The 17,915-nt window shown below is 66.7% G+C and overlaps 4 protein-coding genes across 13 annotated transcripts; 3 read left to right on the top strand and 1 right to left on the bottom strand.

Moving 5' to 3' along the window:
• Window positions 1-4,271: 4,271 nt before the first annotated feature.
• Window positions 4,272-6,778, top strand: METRN (meteorin, glial cell differentiation regulator). Its single transcript, XM_025478570.3, is given in 8 exon segments — window positions 4,272-4,321; window positions 4,474-4,843; window positions 4,986-5,028; window positions 5,031-5,051; window positions 5,054-5,189; window positions 5,987-6,060; window positions 6,131-6,286; window positions 6,289-6,778. Coding segments are annotated over 8 exon segments (996 nt in total). The 3' UTR covers window positions 6,435-6,778.
• Window positions 6,779-9,107: 2,329 nt separating this feature from the next.
• ANTKMT (adenine nucleotide translocase lysine methyltransferase) lies at window positions 9,108-10,431 on the top strand. The gene is made up of 5 exons (XM_025417129.3): window positions 9,108-9,312; window positions 9,556-9,660; window positions 9,740-9,880; window positions 9,996-10,046; window positions 10,178-10,431. The coding sequence occupies exons 1-5, from the start codon at window positions 9,151-9,153 to the stop codon at window positions 10,397-10,399; spliced, it is 681 nt and encodes a 226-aa protein (XP_025272914.1). The 5' UTR covers window positions 9,108-9,150; the 3' UTR covers window positions 10,400-10,431.
• Window positions 10,430-14,732, bottom strand: CCDC78 (coiled-coil domain containing 78). 6 transcript variants are annotated; one of them, XR_003124111.3, is made up of 12 exons: window positions 14,248-14,732; window positions 13,998-14,105; window positions 13,837-13,923; window positions 13,120-13,604; window positions 12,909-12,987; window positions 12,695-12,841; window positions 12,339-12,526; window positions 12,107-12,272; window positions 11,889-11,935; window positions 10,929-10,995; window positions 10,753-10,849; window positions 10,430-10,657 (listed from the first exon to the last, which is right to left on the bottom strand). XR_003124111.3 is itself a non-coding variant. In XM_025417121.3 (12 exons), the coding sequence occupies exons 1-11, from the start codon at window positions 14,563-14,565 to the stop codon at window positions 10,786-10,788; spliced, it is 1,782 nt and encodes a 593-aa protein (XP_025272906.1). In that variant the 5' UTR covers window positions 14,566-14,732; the 3' UTR covers window positions 10,430-10,657; window positions 10,753-10,785. The 6 variants fall into 6 exon arrangements, 5 of the variants coding, with proteins under 5 accessions (XP_025272906.1, XP_025272901.1, XP_025272903.1 ...); XM_025417121.3 differs by having other exon boundaries at window positions 10,753-10,875; XM_025417116.3 differs by having other exon boundaries at window positions 10,753-10,853.
• Window positions 14,733-14,790: 58 nt separating this feature from the next.
• Window positions 14,791-17,899, top strand: HAGHL (hydroxyacylglutathione hydrolase like). 5 transcript variants are annotated; one of them, XM_025417125.3, is made up of 9 exons: window positions 14,791-14,921; window positions 15,405-15,599; window positions 15,868-15,932; window positions 16,021-16,138; window positions 16,220-16,328; window positions 16,404-16,507; window positions 16,750-16,851; window positions 17,143-17,222; window positions 17,482-17,899. In XM_025417125.3, exons 2-9 carry the CDS (start codon window positions 15,495-15,497, stop codon window positions 17,648-17,650), a joined length of 852 nt encoding a protein of 283 aa, XP_025272910.1. In that variant the 5' UTR covers window positions 14,791-14,921; window positions 15,405-15,494; the 3' UTR covers window positions 17,651-17,899. The 5 variants fall into 5 exon arrangements, with proteins under 5 accessions (XP_025272910.1, XP_048967536.1, XP_025272913.1 ...); XM_049111579.1 differs by having other exon boundaries at window positions 14,855-14,966; XM_025417126.3 differs by lacking the exon at window positions 14,791-14,921 and having other exon boundaries at window positions 15,261-15,599; window positions 16,753-16,851.
• The last annotated feature ends 16 nt before the right edge of the window (window positions 17,900-17,915 follow it).

Below are 17,915 nucleotides of genomic sequence, written 5' to 3'. Positions count from 1 at the left end.
GGCATCACTTTACAGGGCGGGCCGCCTCCATCCTCCCGGGGGATGGCTGCCCTTCGGGGCCACATCCCTCACCTTCGGCATCACGCCATCACCAGAGCACCGCTCACCTGGAGTGCTCCCTCACCCGGAGCATCACGTCACCTGGGTGCTCCCTCACCTGGAACGCTCCCTCACCTGGAGCATCACGTCACCTGGAGCACTCCCTCACCTGGAGCACTCCTTGCCCTGACACCTGGATACGGGGGTCTCCCCACTCCAGACTGCTGGAGATTTCCAGTTCTTTAGTCATGGGAGGGTGAAGAGCAAAGGCTGCTGGCAAATCCCACCCTGAAACCCCTCTCTGAGACAGGGAGCCACTGTCACACGGGGGCTTGTCAACCCTCGAGGCCTGGGGCAGCAGCTCTGGGCTTCCTGAGGCTCCTCACGGGAGGGTCCTCCAGCCACTCCTTGCGGGGCTCTGGGTACATGTGCCCTGCAGCCACCTGCCTGGCTCGGATCCTCCCTTCCCCGGGGGAGGGGGTTCAGCTAAGTACTTCCTCTCCTGCCAAATAGGTGTGGGGTCCAAGGGGGTGCCCGGAAGGTCAGCCCGGCACCTAGCACAGCACAGGTGGCGAGAGCCCCATGCCTGATTGTAAATGGCCCAGTATGAAGCCTCTGCTGTGCAGGCACAGGGCCAGATAGACACTGCAAACCTCCCTGCCTCTGCCCCAGTGCCCAGCGCCTGGTGGGGGGGCCTGCAAGGCATGCGGGGGGCGGGGGCAGTGTCAGCTGTCCTGGCCACTCAGCAGCTAGAGCGGGCACCCACAGGAGTGGGAACCTGGAAGCCCGGGCGGCCACGGTGGCTGTGGGCATCAGAGGGCGGGCCCCTTTACTGCCTTGCAACCCCTGCTCCCCGCCTCTCCTCCTCCCGGTACCCAGGCCCAACCTGCCAGGGGCAGAGGGGCGGAGCAGCCAGGGTTGAGCATGACTCAGGGCCCAGCTGTCACCACGGCAACCCCGTCGCCTAGCAATGGCTGTCTCCCAGGAACGGCTGTCTCCTAGCAATGGGATATTTTCCTGGGCCCTGGCTGGAGCCTAGCAGTTATTTTTAGCTCAGCTGCAAATCAATCTGCAGCTGCATTTTTGGCTCCTCTAGAAGATGCAAGGTGTATTGGGGGCGGATTTCTTGTCAAAGGGAAGAAAACATCCCCACGACAGGAACCTTGCTGCCACGTGTCTCCAGATACAGCATCCATAGGTGGGCAGAGCCAGATTCTGCTGGGGGTGAAGGTCAGGGGAACGAGGTGCCGCTGAAGGGGGGGACAGAGGAGCTAGTAGACCCGGCCTAATGGGGTCGCTGGGCACCCTGGGTTAGCTGCTTAGGGGCAAGCAGACGGGTCCTCTTCCTGCCCCCATCACCCATGGGATCTGCCCTGCCTTCCTGTCGCTTGGCCAGGTCCTTCAGGAGCCCAGCACCTCCCCTGATCATGAGTGCTCCTTGCTTATGCCCCAAGTACTGTGGGCTTCCTGTCAGCTGCCCTTTGCCCTCTGGGGTCACCCTCCTGCTGTAGTATGGCTCAGCTGGGACCCTCCCCCAGCATCAGGTGTGGCTCCTGCCAAGATCTGGGTTTTGGGTGGGAATGGACGGAGGGCCCTTGTGGAGGGTCAGGACCCTGAAGGGTCTGGAGCTGGGGGCATGTGAAGGAGCCCCCATGCTGAGCATAGACTTGGAGGAGTTGCCTGAGGTTTGGGATGTCATTCGCGCACCCATTTGCTCATTGGTGCACATACTCCTTGCCTGTGTGTTGATTGAGCACCTGCAGCGTGTCTGGTCACTGCTCTCGTAACTATCCCGGGCAGGCATGGCCTTCTGGGCTCCCCGTCCCATGGGCAGCAATAGGTGATGGTTAACACCACCCAGGTGCTTTGCTGGTGAGCAGCAGCACGTACGAAGAGAGGTAGCCCCTGCCCAGGTTTTCTTTTTCTTTTTCTTTTTTTTAAGATTTTATTTATGAGAGACACAGAGAGGCAGAAACACAGGCAGAGGGAGAAGCAGGCTCCCCGCAAGGAGCCCGATGCAGGACTCGATCCCAGGTCTCCAGGATCAGGACCTGAGCCGAAGGCAAATGCTCAACCGCTGAGCCACCCAGGCGTCCCCCCGTCCAGGTTTTCTGTGGGTGACATTTGGCGTTACTACCCGGCTCTGGGTAGCAGGCCTGGGCAGAGGAAGCCTGGTGATGAGAAGATGGCTCAGGCCATGTGTGTGTCCCTTCTGGACCAGGCACTGGTGAGGAACCCTTCCCGCATGCACCCACAGGCACCCACTCATCCTGGGCAGCCGGGGGTGGGGGGGTGGGGGGGTGGGGGGTGCGGGGGGGTGGGGGGGTGGGGGGGGGTCCTAGGCTGGCAGGGGTGAGACCCCACACCGCCAGCAGAGGGCGCCCGGAGCCCACTGGCTGGCTCGGAGACCTGCTGGGGCGCAGGCCACAGGGACTAGCTGGAAGGCGGGGAAGGGGATGGGCACCCCTGGGCGGCACGGTGCTGCTAACCCCAGCGCCCTCTCCCCTCCTGCCGGTGCCTCTTTTGCCTTCTAGTGCCCAGCACGGCCCTGTCCGCCTCTTTCACTTTTAGTGGAGTAAAATCTGCGTCCTCACCATGTTCAATTGCACAGTCAAGTGTCTGGCACGTTCCCATCGCTGTGCAGCTGGTCCGTCTTTCGTCTTCCCAGCTGGAGCTCTGTCCTCGTTACACACCCTGCCCCGGCCCCTGCCCCCCACGACCCACCTTCTGCCTCTGTGCGCTCGCCCAACTCCAGGCCCTCACAGACATGCAATCAGATGGTGTTTGTCCTTTTGTGTCTGGCTGATTGCACCAAGCATAACGCCCTCAAGGGTCATCTGTGCTGGAGCAGGTGTCCAAATCTCCACTCCCCACCCCCTGCTTTTTTTTTTTAAGATTTATTTATTTTTTTAAAAGATTTTATTTATTTATTCATGAGAGACACACAGAGAGAGAGACAGAGACACAGGCAGAGGGAGAAGCAGGCTCCATGCAGGGAGCCTGACGTGGGATTCAATCCGGGGTCTCCAGGATCATGCCCTGGGCTGCAGGCAGCACTAAACCACTGCGCCACTGGGGCTGCCCCCAAGATTTATTTTATTTTTTTTTAAATTAATTAATTAATTTATGATAGGCACACAGTGAGAGAGACAGGCAGAGACACAGGCAGAGGGAGAGCAGGCTCCATGCACCGGGAGCCTGACGTGGGATTCGATCCCGGGTCTCCAGGATTGCGCCCTGGGCCAAAGGCAGGCGCTAAACCGCTGCGCCACCCAGGGATCCCAAGATTCATTTTTTTAATTATTTTTTAAAGATTTTATTTATTCATTCATAGAGACCCAGAGAGAGAGAGAGAGAGGCAGAGACACAGGTAGAGGAAGAAGCAGGCCCCATGCAGAGAGCCCGACACGGGACCCGATCCAGGGTCTCCAGGATCACGCCCCGGGCTGCAGGCAGCACCAAACCGCTGCGCCACCAGGGCTGCCCCTCAAGATTTATTTATTTATTTATTTATTTTTAAAAATTATATTTATTTATTCATGAGAGACACAGAGAGAGAGAGGCAGAGACACAGGCAGAGGGAGAACCAGGCTCCACGCAGGGAGCCCGACACGGGACCCGATCCTGGGGCCTCAGGATCACGCCCTGGGCTGCAGGCGGCGCCAAACCGCTGCGCCAGCGGGGCTGCCCCCCAAGATTTATTTGTAAGTAATCTCTGTACCCACCGTGGGGCTTGAGCCCACAACCTGGAGACCAGGAGTGGTGTGTTCCACTGGCGGAGCTAGGAGCTCCTGGATCTCCTTCCTTGTTATGATGGAATCATAAAAAAATTATTTTAACGAAGAAACAATGGAATCATAGTCCACGGGTGGACGGGCCACATTTCATTCACCCAGTCATCCGCCGATAGACACTGAAGTTGACCTACCTCTGGCTGTTGTCCTGGCTGCTACTCATGCTCCTTGCCCAGAGCAAGGGGTGTCCTGTACCCCTTCCCCTTGGGGCCACGTCCCCATCTGTCCGTTGTGCCCTTCAGGCCGAGTGTAGCTAGAGGGCTGGGGTACAGGGTAGTGGGGTGGAGGGTTCACACCGCGGGTGGCAATCTATGCTGTTTCCTGCTAAGGCCTCTGTGATCTGACCCGGGGTTTGACCCTGTTCTGGGCCCCTGCCAGGGCAGTCTGCTCCTGTGCCGGGCCTGGAATTGCAGCCCCACCCCCCACCGCCCTCAGGGGATGTCCCTGCCACCAGGAGATCTCTCCCTCAGCCTCCACACCCGCCCAGGGTTGGCCTCATTTCAGCTGGTCTGCACCTCCTGGGGGTCTGACCCTGGGGGCCAGCATCGGGCCCCTCATCTCCGGGGACCGTGCCACCTCTAGGGCAGGATGGGGACTGGAAGCCCCCATCCAGTCTCTGAAGGGGCCACCTCCCCCACAGGGGCTCCAGTGAGGGGTACTCCCACCCCGACCCCAGTCAAGGGCTGGCGGACAGGGCGCAGGCGGAGGTGCGGGGGTTGTGGGGTCGTGGGGGCGACACCCACCCCGCAGCGCGGAGGCTCGGCCTCCTGCCCCATGCGCACCGCCGCGATTGGTGGAAAGTTCCTGGGCCCGGCCCCCACGGGCTGCCCCGCAGAGGAGAGGTGCGGCGGGCGCAGGGGTGCGTGGGGCGCCAGGGGACCACGGGACCCCTCGCGCTGCTGTGCGCGCTCTGCTCCGGCCTCCTGCCCCCGCCGCCCGCCCGGCTGCTCCGAGCATCGCTGCAGCTGGAGCGGCAGGTCCGAGCAACCGGGCGGGTGCGGGCGCAGGGGGTGCGGGCGCCCCGCCTGAGCGCCTGCCGGTCGGTCCCGTCCGCAGCAGCCTGACCCAGGAGCCGGGCGGCGTGTGCCAGCTGTCCTGGCGGGGGCGGGGGCGGGGTCCGCTGGCTGTACCCGCCCCGGCCCCCATGCGCAGCCCTTGGCCAGCGCGCAGGTGTTCGCGGAGCGGGCAGCTGGGGGTCTGAGCTGCTGCTAGCCGAGGGCTGGGGCCCCGTGAGCGCCCGGCCCTCTTCCTGCAGGCCACCCCGCACCCTGACATCAGCCGCCGGGTGGCCTCCTTCTGCTTCAAAATGCGCGGGGACAGGCATCCAGAGCTGCGGCCACAGGCCCCGGGGCTGGGCGCTGGGTGGGGACGCGCCTGTCCTCCGCACTGTAGGAGGGAGAGACTGAGGCGTGAGATGGAAGTGGGTTGTTAAGGAGCGCACAGCTAGTGAGGATGGGTGGGAGGGTCGGAAAGGGCTGGGCGATCCCTCAGGGTTCGACTTAGGGAACCAGGTGGCCCAACTCTCGGTCCTTGAGGGGCTGGGGGAGGGCCTGCGGGGGGACACAATCGAGGCCCCTGGCAAAGTTGTCCAGGGCTCCCTGGCCCAGTGTGACCGTCCCCCTTCCCCCAGTCCAGTGCAGCAAAAGTCCAGTGTGTGCCTGGTCACCATGGAGATACGGCCTTGCCTCCCTGCAGGGCACCAGGCCCTGCTCTTTACTTTCCTGGAGCTTGGAGCCTGACCCCACAGCGGAGGCAATCCTTCTGCTCTGCTCCCTGGCCCCAGGCCGGAGACCCCAAAGCTCACGGTCATGTCCTGCCACCTGCTCGGGTTGGGCTGGTCTTTGGGCCAGGGAAGCCTCTGGGGAGCCAGCGGGGTGGCCTGGGTGGCCACACACTGGTATGCGCGTGTAAGGCGGATGTGAGCATGTGCCCCAGACCCCCCCTCCACGTGCCTGCATGCTGGGCACAGCAAGGGTCACTATGAAGACAGGGTGTCTTTGGGGCGTGTGCCCACAGGCTCCCTCTGGGCCCCGGGGCCTCAGTTGTCATCAGGCCCCAAGGGGAGGGTCTGGAGGCCGGCCCTTTCCCTCCTGCCTCCAGCTGGGGTGGGGGTCATGCAGGGGAGGGCAGGACCTGCACTCACCATCTCCCCTGGTGCCAGGTGCCCGCAGGCCCTGCAGCCACACTGAGCTCCTGCCGGCTGCGTGCACCAGCGACTTGGTGTCTCCGCGGTGACAGAGCCCAGGGGCTGCCATCCCCTGCACGCCACTGGCCAGCGTGTCTCCCCACAGTGATCAATGGAACTATCCATGGGGCTGCCCACGACAAGGAGCTGCAGGAGTCTGTTCTCACAGAGGCCACTGCCCATGTCCTCCAGCAGATGCTGCCGCTCTTCTGGCTGGGGAGTCGGGGACCGGGCCTCCATCCACACCCCACTGCACCGCGGCGTCTGGGGGGGGCCCTGGCACCTTCCTCTTCATGGGCTGGAGCCACTCTGGGGAGGCCTGGCTGGGCTGTGCACCTCACTTCCAGGAGTTCAGCCGAGCCTACGCAGCTGCCCACACCAGCCGCCTCCACCTCTGCGAGGTGGCCCTGGACTGAGGGACCTGGGAGCCGGGCACGGGGGCTGGGGGGCTTCCACCGGGCCACCGCCTCTGAGCTGGTGGCGGTAACGGTAACGGATAAGAGCGCTGCCTCCCTTAGCCGGTGGAGACGAGCGTCCCGTGCCACGCTGGTGCTCCTTCGGCCGAGTCGCTCTGCCCTGGGGACCGTGCATTTCTGCCTCACACACAGGCTGGGGCAGCGGTGTCTCGTCCAGGCCACCCGGCCAGTGAGGGGGACAGCGGCCCAGGCCCTCGGGGAGGAGCTGCTGTGCGGGTTGGCGGGGAGCAGGGACTCTACCCCCCTGTGCGCCTCAGCCCCGCGGCTCCTTCCTTGCACGGCAGGTGCCTCTGTAGCTCAGGGTGGGGGTAGGGGAGGGCTGGAACTCCCAAAGTCCTGGCTGGGTGGGGTCCTTTTGGGGGGGCAGGTAGGCAGACACCACTCATCGCCTGACAGTGAGGGGCTGTAATCGGGTGGGGTGCCGGACTTCCCTCTGCAGCCTGCCGGGACCCAGCAGACCCGTCCTGGCCCCATCCTACCCTCGGGAAGAATGGGCCCTGCTGTCTTGAGGGTCTTGCGACATGCAGAGCATCCTGACATGGCTTGAAGCCTTGTGGGAGTGGGGTGTCTCCTGTAGGGCCGGGCATGCTGCCCGTTTCTGGAGGGCAGGGGCACACAATGGTGTCTCTGAGGACCGTTTCCCGCCACCGGGCCCATTGTTGCTGCCTCCACATTCCTCCTCAGCCTCAGCCACACAAAAGGCCAGTGCAGTTTGGGACAAAGCCTGGGGCCCTTAGGCTGAGTGCCCCTGGGGTGGGGGTGCAGGCAGAGGTGCCTAAACTGGGGATGACCTGACTCAGCTCACCCCAGCCCCACAATCCTTGAGAAAGCCAAAGCTCAGGTGCGGTGGGGGGATGTGTGGGCTGATGGGCTGAGCCCTGGAAGCAGCATCCCATCCTTACCTGCCAGTCTACACCGGGGAAGGGGCTGATGGTGAGCTTAGAGGACAGAGGCCGTGTCATTTTTTAGGCGGGAACTGAGTCTTGGAGAGGGACTGGTCTGTGCAGGGCCCAGACACAGGGCCACTTCCTCCGGGTCCCGCTGACAATCTCAGGGAGGGGAGGTGCGCTCCACCCGCTCTCCTGAGGTTCACTGCTGCTCTTCTTCCAAGCTCGTGCTCAGGGCTGGGGGCTCGGGCCTGAGGCCTCTCCTTCTCTCTGCTGATATCCCCTCACCCGAGAGCAGAACCAGCCCGTGGCTTTGAAAACCATCAACACGCTGACGAGCGTACAGAGTGAGCTGCGGCTTGGACCCCTCCCTAGACTGCAGGTGGCTGTCCCCGTTGGGCCCCGTCCCCAGGAGTATCTTAGCACAGCCCAGAGGAGGAGGAGGAGATGAGGTGATCCTCCTCCTCCGGTAGGGAGGCTTTGCAGTGTCCAGACGGCCCCAAGGACGGCTTCTTCTTTAGGGCTAAGCAGCATCCTCAGCCTTGGCATCTGTCCTGACTTTCTGGTCTCTCCACCGCCTTTCCTAGGAAGGAGGTCTGGCCACACCTGGGGTCACTGTACGGTGCGTCTGGGACCAGTGTCCAAAAACACGTGGGGCAGCTGCCCTGGGGGGCGCTCTTGGTTGGGTCCCGGTACCTGCACCCCGCCCCAGGAAGTGCCTGAGCCTCCCGCCCCAGCCTCGACAACATGCTAACTTGCAACCAGTGCTCGTTCCATAAAGTGCAGAGGCAGCGGCAGTGGGTGCAGTGGGTGCGGCTAACGGGTCACAGGAGCCCCCAGTGCTCCCGGGCGGGCCTCAAAGCCGGGCTAGAGGCTGCACACCTGCCCTGGGGGAAGTGTCAAGGGGAGAGGCTGCGGGTGGGCACGGCCGTAGGGCTGCTGGAGCTGGCCCGGGGGCCCTGGAGCATATGCGCTCTTGGGCACACACCGGCGCCTGTGCCCGGAGGTGACCCCGAGGAGTGTGCTTGGGGGCATTCTCGCAACAAGCTTTTATTGTCTTCTAGAGCCCGGGGCACCACCTTTCTGGGGGGCTGGGGGGGGCTGACAGCCCCAAGGGACAGGGGCTGCTGCGGGCCGGCTCCGGGCGGGGTCTCCTGCCTCCCTGCACACCTGGCTCTCAGGACCGGGGGCGGCGGCCTTGGGCTCTCGCGCAGGGCCGCGTGTGGGTGCAGGCGCCGGACTGAGGAGGGCGCCGGGCTCTGCGCCCGACCCGGGGCCCCGCGGCCCGCCTGCCTCCCCACGCCCTGGCCGCGCCAGGCCCCGCTGCACCCCCGCGTTCTGGGCGTTCCTTGGAGCGGGAGGCTGAAGCGCACCGGCCTTGGGCGCCCCTGCCCTCTGGGTCTCCGCCTCTCCCGCCGCGGCGCCCCCTGCCCTGCCTTCGTCAGCGGGGCACCTGCCGCGGGCTCGGCGGGCGCTGCGGGGACCCGGGGGCCGCGAGCGCCCCGCCCCCCCGCCGCCGCCCTCTCCTCCCTCCTCCCCCCCCAGGTCGGCGGCCGTGTCGTCCCTGCGCGGGGGCGGGCCGCCACCGGCTCCCGGGCCCAGGCCCCCCGCGGGCCTGCACGGGGCGGAACGCGCGGGAAGGGCCCGGGCCCCCGGTCGGACGCGAGCGGAGGCGCTTCCGGCGCCCAGCCGCGGCCTCCGCCCGCCCCTTCCGGCGCCGCGGCGGGGACGCTCTCCCGGAGCCCGGGAGGACGCTGGGGCGGGGGGCCATGGAGCCGGACGAGCCGGGCGAGGCGCTGACGGAGCTGCGCGAGCGGCGGCTGGGGGCGCTGGGGCTGCTGCAGGCGGCGGCGGGCTCGGGGCTGGCCGCCTACGCCGTGTGGGCGCTGCTGCTGCAGCCGGGCTTCCGGGCCGTGCCGCTGCGGCTGCAGGTGCGGGGCGGGGCCGACTGGGGGGCGGGGCCTGGGCGGCTGCAGGGGCAGGGCTGGGGGGCGGGACCGACCGGGGGCAGGGCCGAGCGGCTGCGGGGCGGGGGCGGGGGCGGGGCGGGGCTGGGGCCGGGGGCCCGCGCAGTGCGGCTGCGGCTGCAGGGGCGGGGCCGGGGCGCAGACGGGGCGCTGGCCCTGCCGCCGCGTGGCTCAGGTCAGGGGACCCCGCCCTTGCTCCTTGCCCAGGTGCCCTATGTGGGGGCGAGCGCCAGGCAGGTGGAGCACGTGCTGACGCTGCTGCGAGGCCGTCCCGGGAAGACGGTGGACCTGGGCTCCGGCGACGGCAGAATTGTAAGCACCTGGCGCAGGGGGCGGCCGTGGCCCGCGCACCGCGCCACCGCTCGGTCCCCACGGTGTCCTGTGCCCGCAGGTGCTGGCGGCCCACAGGTGCGGCCTTCGCCCGGCGCTGGGCTACGAGCTGAACCCGTGGCTAGTGGGGCTGGCTCGGCTGCATGCCTGGAGGGCGGGCTGCGCGGGCAGCGTCCGCTTCTGCTGCCAGGATCTCTGGAAGGTAACCCAGGGAGTCCCGGAGCCCCTCATGCCCCACGTCTGACTTCCACGTTTCCCGTCCTGGGTTGGCCACCTGCCCGGGCGGCTGACTCTCCTGGGGTGACGTCTTCTTGCAGGTGAACCTGAGGGACTGCCACAACGTGTCTGTGTTCCTGGCGCCTAGCGTGGTAGGTCGGGGGGCCGGGGCGGCAGCCCGCCCCAGGGGAGGCCCAGGCCAGCCTCGGAGCACCGGGAGGACATGGGTGGGTGGGCGGTCACCTCCCGTCCTGTGCACCCTACCCCCTGCTCTTTCCCACAGCTCCCGCTGCTGGAAGACAAGTTGCAGGCAGAGCTGCCCGAAGGGGCCCGAGTGGTGTCGGGGCGCTTTCCTCTCCCCACTTGGCAGCCTGTGGCCGTGTTGGGTGAGGGTCTGGACCGCGTCTGGGCCTATGACGTCCATAGTGGTAGCCCAGCTGGTCAGGTCCCCCCAGGACCCAGTTCTGCCTCAGTCCCTGGGGCCCCCACTTCTCTGGCTGGCTGACTATTTGGACACAATAAAGACTCAGCGGACTACGTCCTGACTCTTGTTAGGTGGAGGGCTGAGAGGAATGACCCCCACCCCAAGGAGGTGCAGTGGGGAGGCCTCCACGCTGGCTGTGAAGAGTTCTGCTGTGGTTTGACAACTGGCTAGCGGCTTTGGGTCTTCAGGTGCTGGGGCTTCACTGAAGGTGTGGCCCCCACTTTCCAGGCGTCCTCCGTACCCGTCAGCTTCCTCAGCCTCAGGATCTCCTGTTTGTACCTGCACAGAGGAGTCAGCATTAGTCACCTGCTGGGCTGTGCACAAGCCCTGTCTCGGTGCCTGGGATTGGGGTCCTCAGGTCACAGCCAGCCCACCTGCCTAGGTGCTGGTCCACGTACTCCTGTAGCTCAGAAAGTTGCTCCTCGGCCATCGTGGCCCGTACTAGTAGCTGTGCCCGCTCGCGTTCCAGCTCTGCCTGGCATGGGGGAAGGTGTCAGCTATGAGATGGGATAGTGTGAGGAGGGGCTCCCAGCCAGGCTTTGCCGATTACCTGGGTACCACGGGAGAAGTCCTGGAGCTTCTGGTGGATCTGGGCCCAGGAAGCAGCTTCCTGGGCCCTGTGGGGAGACAGGAAAGGGCAGGTATGAGGGCCAGCGTCAGGCCAGGTGCTGACCAATGGTCTTGCTCAAGTTGGAGCACCAGACTCAGGACAGCATGTGCCCACCTGTCCACTATGGGCCTGCTCAGGCCTCTGAGCTATCGGCATGTGGGGGCAGGGCAACCCAGGCCCACTCATGGAGGGCTAAGCCATGAAGCCAGACAGTGACCCCGGTGCCGTATAGATGTTGATAAGGGGCCTACCCCCCATCCTAGGGGTTTATTTCTCAGAACTCTGGCAGTAGGGGCTGATACAAATCCTCCCCATTGCACAGTTAAAAACATGGAGGCCCAGAGGCAAGGACTGAAATCACCGGGCAGCCTGCTCCCGTCCTGTCCCAAGGCCAGGGCCTCTGCTGGCCGTCTACCACGCCTCGTCATCCGTAGGTCACCCAGGTCTCTCTGAGATGGCCCCTCCTCAGGGGATCTCCGTGACCCTCCATTCAAGATTAGATCTCTCCTGGGATCCCTGGGTGGCTCAGCGGTTTGGCGCCTGCCTTTGGCTCAGGGCATGATCCTGGAGACCTGGGATCGAATCCCATGTCAGGCTCCCGGTGCATGGAGCCTGCTTCTCCCTCTGCCTGTGTCTCTGCCTCTCTCTCTCTCTCTCTGTGTGACTGTCATAAAAAAAAAAAAAAAAAAAAAAAAAAAAAAGATCTCTCCTGTCAGGGCCCCATTCACCCCAGGCACTCGGCCTTCTGTGATTATGGCTGCCTCCCATACAGACCCAAACCCCACAGCACAGCTGGGCAGCTTGTTCACCACAGCAACCAAACCCCACCCAGCAGTCAGAGTTGAGGGCGCGGATGACTGATGCTCCTGCAGGTCCCCAGCCCCACCCCTGGGTACTCACTGTGGCTCTAGCGTGCTGCCCCCCTGGGAGGCTTCCCTGGGCCCCTTCTGTGGGAACAAGAGCAGCGTTGTGAGCCTGGTGGGCTGTGATAGGGATCCTGTGTTGGCTGAACGGGGCAGGCTGCTTAGGGATTGGATCTTGGCTGAGCCTTGATGGGTCCGGGGTGTGTTTGGGCTGCCATGCTACACGGCCGGTGGGGGGCAGCAGGGAGAGCTCACCTGGGCCTGGAGCTTCTGGAGCTCGGTCTGCAGCCTGGCCTGGTCTTCTCCTGGGTGACCAAGTGCGGGAGCCAGGTGCAGAGACTCCAGGTCGGAGGTGGCTGCCTCAAAGGTAGCTTTGGGGGTCCCGTGTGCCCCACTGGGGCCTGCCAGCACCTGCTGCACACTAAACCACATGCCAAGTCACATAGAGTCACCCCCGCCAAGGTGCCCGTCTCAGGGAGGGGCCCACCTGTGGGCAGCCAGCAGCTCCTGGTGCCTACGGCTTAGATCTGCCAGGCGCTTGCGGTAGGCACGAGCAGCCCGGGCCAACTGCTGCTCACGGCTGCGGTGCGCTGCCCGGATGTCCTCCAGAGTGGTCTCCAGGAACGTGCGAAGGGCTGCGGCTGCGGGCACCTGGCCCGCCCGGTTGGTGTACTCCTGGAGGGGTGGGCTGGGTGGGCTTGCCGCGCGGACACTGCCCGCAGTCCCCTCTGTGAAGTGGACTGGGCTGTGCACACAGCCAGGTTAGGCTGGCTCCCCGGGACCTGAGGCTGCTCACTCAGCACGGGGCCACCCCCCCAGCACGGGGCCGCCCCCAGTGCTCACGGCCACAGCTTGGGCACATCGCTGCAGCTGGAAGGCATACTCCTCGTTCAGCTTCTTGAGCTGCAGCTGCAGCTGGGCGTTCTCCACCTCGGCCTGGCGGAGCTGACCTTGGCAGGCAGACAACACCTGGGGGCGGCGGGGGTAGCCCTGAACCCACACTCCACGACTGTAGGATGCCCTACTAGGTGTCAAAATGGGCAGGGCAGGGCCTCACCATGGCTTGTGCAGCTAGTCGCTGCCCAGCTGTCCTGGCCTCTGCTCGCGCCCCCTGCAGCCGCCAGCCCAGGTCCGCTCTGAGAACACGGGTGTGAGGCTCAGCTGGGCACAGGGTGGGGTGGGCGGGACTCCCTCTGCTCTTGGGAAGAGCCGCTCTGAGCCTGGGGTCAGGCTGGACCCTCCCCATGCCGAGGGAAGCAGCCACTCACACACGGGCCTCCAGCACCTGCTTCTGGGCCTTGTGCTGCTCCAGCACTCGCTTCCATTCTCCCTGCAGCTGCGGGGTGCGCCAGGGCTGGCTGGCGGAGACCCCAGGCTCTGGGATCCTGGCACTGCCCAACACCACCATGGGCTGGGGGAGATCTGGACAGAGCCCCAAGCCACGAGGCTGCGCACCCACACCGTCCCCCAGCTTCTGCTGTTGATGCTCGGGGGCTGGGAAGTCCTCAGGCTGTGCCTGTACGAGAATGCCAGTCCCGACCTCGCTGTGCCTCTGCTGGGCCCCTGCTGGGCTCCCACCCAGCCGGCCCCTCCATGCACTCAAGGCGACCTGGGGCCTGTGGTGAGTGGAGTGTCCCTGCTCTGGGGCCTTGTGCTGCAGCCCCGGTGCCAGCTCCTGGCAGTGCCCCAGGTCAGTACGAGCTCCATGCAGCTGCAGCTCCAGCTCCAGCACCCGGCTCTCCAGCCGTAGGACCTGCAGGTGAGCGGGTGAGTGGCTGCACCTGCCTGCCAGACCACCTGAGGTAGGTCCACGTCATCTGGGTACATACAGGGACACACAGCACAGGTGGCAGATGGGACTCGCAGGCACCACCAGTGTGGACAGTCACATGAGTGCACCGGGACCCCCCACAGCACTGGTCCCCAGGATGCGCCAGCTCCCCATGTGCTCTGGCTGGCACGTGTGGGCACGTATCAGCACCCACCTCATTCTTCAGCTCAAAGACTTCGGCCTCATGCTGCTCCCGCAGCTGAAGAGTTGTGATCTGCAGGTCGACCAACTCCTTGGAGATCTGCGGGTGTCCATGGTGAGGGGGTGCCTGTGGGTCCCTCCCTCCTGCTAGCACCCTAGGGCCCCCACACCCACCTGCAGTCGCTGCTCCTCACTCAGCTCTAGATCTGAGGGAAGCTCTGTCTTGAGGCTGGCTGTCCAGTCCTCGGCTTGGGGCAGAACCTGGGGAGGCACCCCCATGCCCTAGGTGGGTGTCAGGCTTGGGCGTGGCCTCCGCCCCCCGCCCCCCTCCCCACAGGCCACCGGAGCTAGGGCCGTGTCTCCTGGTCTCTGAGGGCACAGCCTGACCCCACGGCGGCAGCACAGGTGCGCCGGAGGGACTCACATTCTCAGCGGCCCCGGGTGAGGGCCCCGGCCTGGTGGCTGCAGCGCGCTCCATGGGCAGAAGGAACTGTGGCCACCCCAAGGGCGGGCCGCCTCGCCTCCGGGCCCGTTGCCGCCACACTGGCTTGCGTTGCCAAGGCCTCTGTTGGTCTCCCCCACCCGCGAGGGCAGCCGGGGCAGTTGGGTGGCCAGGGAGGCGGCCTCTCGGCTCATTCCCTGTGCAGCCCCATCCTGTCCGGGTTCGTTTTCTCATCCGGGAGGTGCACGCCGGCACCTCCGCCCTTATCCCGGGTACCGCTGGGCGGACCCGGGAGCGCATAAGTCCCAGGCGAGGCAGCGAGCACAGAAGCAGCGGGGCCCTGCGCTGCGCGGGGCTTCACACAGTAGGCGCCGACCTTTCCGGTTGTGCCGGCGGACGGACTCCCCCGCCCCCAGCCGGAGGGTAGGGGCTGGGAGGTTCAGGAGGCCCGGCTCAGCCCCGGCGACGAGAGGGCTTCGCGGAGGAGGCGCTGGGGGACCGGGCGTGCGTGCGGCCCCCGCCGGGCACGCGCGCGCCCCAAGCCGCGCACGCCAGCTCCCTGCGCCGGGGCCCGGGCCGTTGGCGGCGGCCATCCGAGGGCCGCGCTCCGTTCAGGCCCGTGGCCAGCGCCGAGGCCCGCCTCCGTCCGGCCGTCGGTGAGGCGGTCCGCGCAGTGGGCAGGCGCAGCCTCCGCGGGGAAGGTTGCAGCTCGGGGCCCCGGCGGCGCGGCGGGGACAGGAGGGGGGCGGGGCGGGGCGGGCCTGGAGGGGCGTGGCCTAGGGGGAGGTGCGGAGGTGCGGAGCTAGCGGCGCGGGAGGGGCGGGCCCGGGCGGTTGCGTCGCCGCGGGGGGCGTGGCCTAGGCAGAACGCGCGGAGGGGCGGGGGCGGGGCTCCGGGAAGGCGTGGTTAGCGGGAGAGGCGGCCCCGGGCCGTTGCGTCGTCGCGGGGGCGTGGCCGGAGCGCGGAGCGGGCGGTGTGGCCGCAGGGGCGGCGGCGGCGGCGGCGGCGGCGGCGCGGGGGGGGCTGGCGTCCGCACCCGCCGGCCGGGCTGGAGCCTGGGGCGTGCGCTCCCGCACCGGTGCTCCGGGAAGTCGGCGGAGCGGCGAGCGGGCTCCCTTTCTGACCCCTCCCTCGCGCAGCCCTGCCGGGGCCTGGAGTGGGAAGCCCCCGCCCGGAGGAAGGGGCGCGGAGCGTCTCTGGAAGACGCGGGGTGCCTGAGCTCCGCGACCATGAAGGTCAAGGTCATCCCCGTGCTCGAGGATAACTACATGTACCTTGTCATCGAGGAGCGCACGCGGGAGGCTGTGGCCGTGGACGTGGCCGTGCCCAAGAGGGTGAGGGCAACCTGAGGGCGGCGGGGAGCGCTGGGCCCCCCACCTCCGCGCCCCGCTCCCTGCTTCCTGGGCACTTGGCACGCACGGCTCGCCACGTATCTCGGGGCTGCCGCCTCTGACTTGTGTCCCCTCCCCGGTGCCCGTGGTCGTTCGCCCCCTGGGTCTCCCCACCGCATTCCCCCTGCTTCGCCGCTGGCGCCCCGGCACGGGGCCGGCAGGGGGCGGCCACCTCGCCCTTCCGAATCTCCCTAACTCCCGTGCCTTTCAGCTGCTGGAGATCGTGGGCCGGGAGGGGGTATCACTGACGACCGTGCTGACCACCCACCACCACTGGTGAGCGCGGTCGGGGCGGGCCGAGGCGCGAGGGCATCGCCCCTGCCCCGCCGCGACCCCGGTGTGACCCCGGCCCGGCCGTCCGCAGGGACCACGCGCGGGGCAACGCGGAGCTGGCGCGGCTGCGGCCGGGGCTGGCGGTGCTGGGCGCCGACGAGCGCATCTGCGCGTTGACCCGCAGGCTGGTGCACGGCGAGGAGCTGCGGGTGAGCGCGCGCCCGGGAGGGCGGGGAGCCGGCCCGGACCCCCCACCCCCTGCCTCACCGCCGCCCGCCCCTCTGCCGCAGTTCGGGGCCATCCACGCGCGCTGCCTCCTGACGCCGGGCCACACCTCCGGCCACATGAGCTACTTCCTGTGGGAAGAGGAGTGTCCGGACCCGCCCGCGGTGTTCTCTGGTACCGGCTGCCCCGCCCCGCTGCCCCGCCCCCTCCGGCCCCGCTCCTCCGCCTCTGACCTGCCGTGCCCCCCAGGGGATGCGCTGTCGGTGGCCGGCTGTGGCCTGCGCCTGGAGAGCACAGCCCTGCAGATGTACGAGAGCCTGACGCAGATCCTGGGCACGCTGCCCCCCGAGACGGTGAGGGCCGCCTCCTCCCCACCGCTCCTCTCCCCTCCTCCGGGCTCTGGCCGCGGCACACGCTGTGGCTGACTTGTGCCCGTGCCCCTCGTGCAGAACCAAGGTTCATCAGCCCCAGCCGAGGCCCACCGGGTCCCGGTGGTGCTGGGGTCCCGGGCCGGGGGGACCAGGCCGGCCCGGGTGAGCACCCCCCATCTGCCGGTGGCAGCACTGTGCACCCCCCGAGTGCCTCCTTTCTCCAGAAGGTGTTCTGTGGCCACGAGCACACGCTGGGCAACCTGGAGTTTGCGCAGAAAGTGGAGCCGGGCAACGACCACGTGAGAGCTAAGCTGTCCTGGGCCAAGGTGCGGCCACTCCTCCCTGTCCTCCCCGAGGTCTGGAGGGTGGGTGACGGCTAGGCGGGAGGAGGGGCACCGCAGGGGGAGTCAGGACCACTCCTGCCTTAGCTCAGGGTATCCTCCTGGTCAGGGGCTGGGCAGCCGGTAACCCTGGTCCAGGGGTGGCCGCCCTCAAGGGCCACACCGGGCAAGGCAGCCCTTCTGCTCCAGTCCCCGGGAAGCGGTGGGGCTGAGTGGAGCCATGTTGCCTGGGGGCTCTTAAGATAAAGCTGTAACAAGGGCCTGTGGTCATTCCAGAAGAGGGATGAGGACGATATGCCCACAGTGCCGTCCACCCTGAGCGAGGAGCTCCTCTACAATCCCTTCCTAAGGGTGGCGTGAGTACTGGTCGGCATCCCAGGCCTTCTTGTGGGGACCCTGTGCTCACCCCAGGGGCTGTGCTAGAGAGCAGGCTGCCTCGTGGCTGGCTTGCTGTCCTCAGGTCCTCCTTGGCTGTCACCTGGGCTCTGCAGGAGGTGTCAGGGGACTGGCTACCGGGCTGGCTTGCAGCAGGGAGATGCTGGTCTTCAAGCGTCCCCTGCCAATACCCACCAGCAGTCCCCAACAGGGTCCCCATGGCGCCCCCTCTCCCCACAGAGAAGAGCCTGTGCGCAAGTTCACGGGGAAGGCGGCCCCAGCCGAGGTCCTGGAGGCACTCTGCAAGGAGCGGGCAAGCTTCCAGCGGGCAGCTGAGCCGCTGCAGCCGCAGGCCCGGGCCCTCCTGGCACTGCAGTGGGGGCTCCTGGGCACACCCCAACAGAAGTGAGCCCCAGGAGGACCCGCCGTGGAGCCAAGCATCACAGCTCTCCTCCTTCAACCCTCAGCGGACAGAGCTGAGGAGGATTGCCTCTGTAAGCTTCCATGGCCCTGCCCAGCTGGCTGCCCAGCCTTGGAGGGTGGGCACTGCACACGTGAGGCCCTCTCTGGGGTGCATGTGACCCCTGAGGCCTGGTTGTTTGGGAAGCGGTGTGCTAGGGTGCACTATGAATAAAGCTGTGAAAGGCCTCTTTCTCGATGCTGCCGGATGCTCT

Source organism: Canis lupus, chromosome 6, assembly GCF_003254725.2.
Source record: "Canis lupus dingo isolate Sandy chromosome 6, ASM325472v2, whole genome shotgun sequence".
NCBI classification, from domain to species: Eukaryota; Metazoa; Chordata; class Mammalia; order Carnivora; family Canidae; genus Canis; species Canis lupus.
The sequence above is the reverse complement of the archived record's forward strand: the minus strand, read 5'-3'. Positions and strand labels throughout refer to the sequence as shown.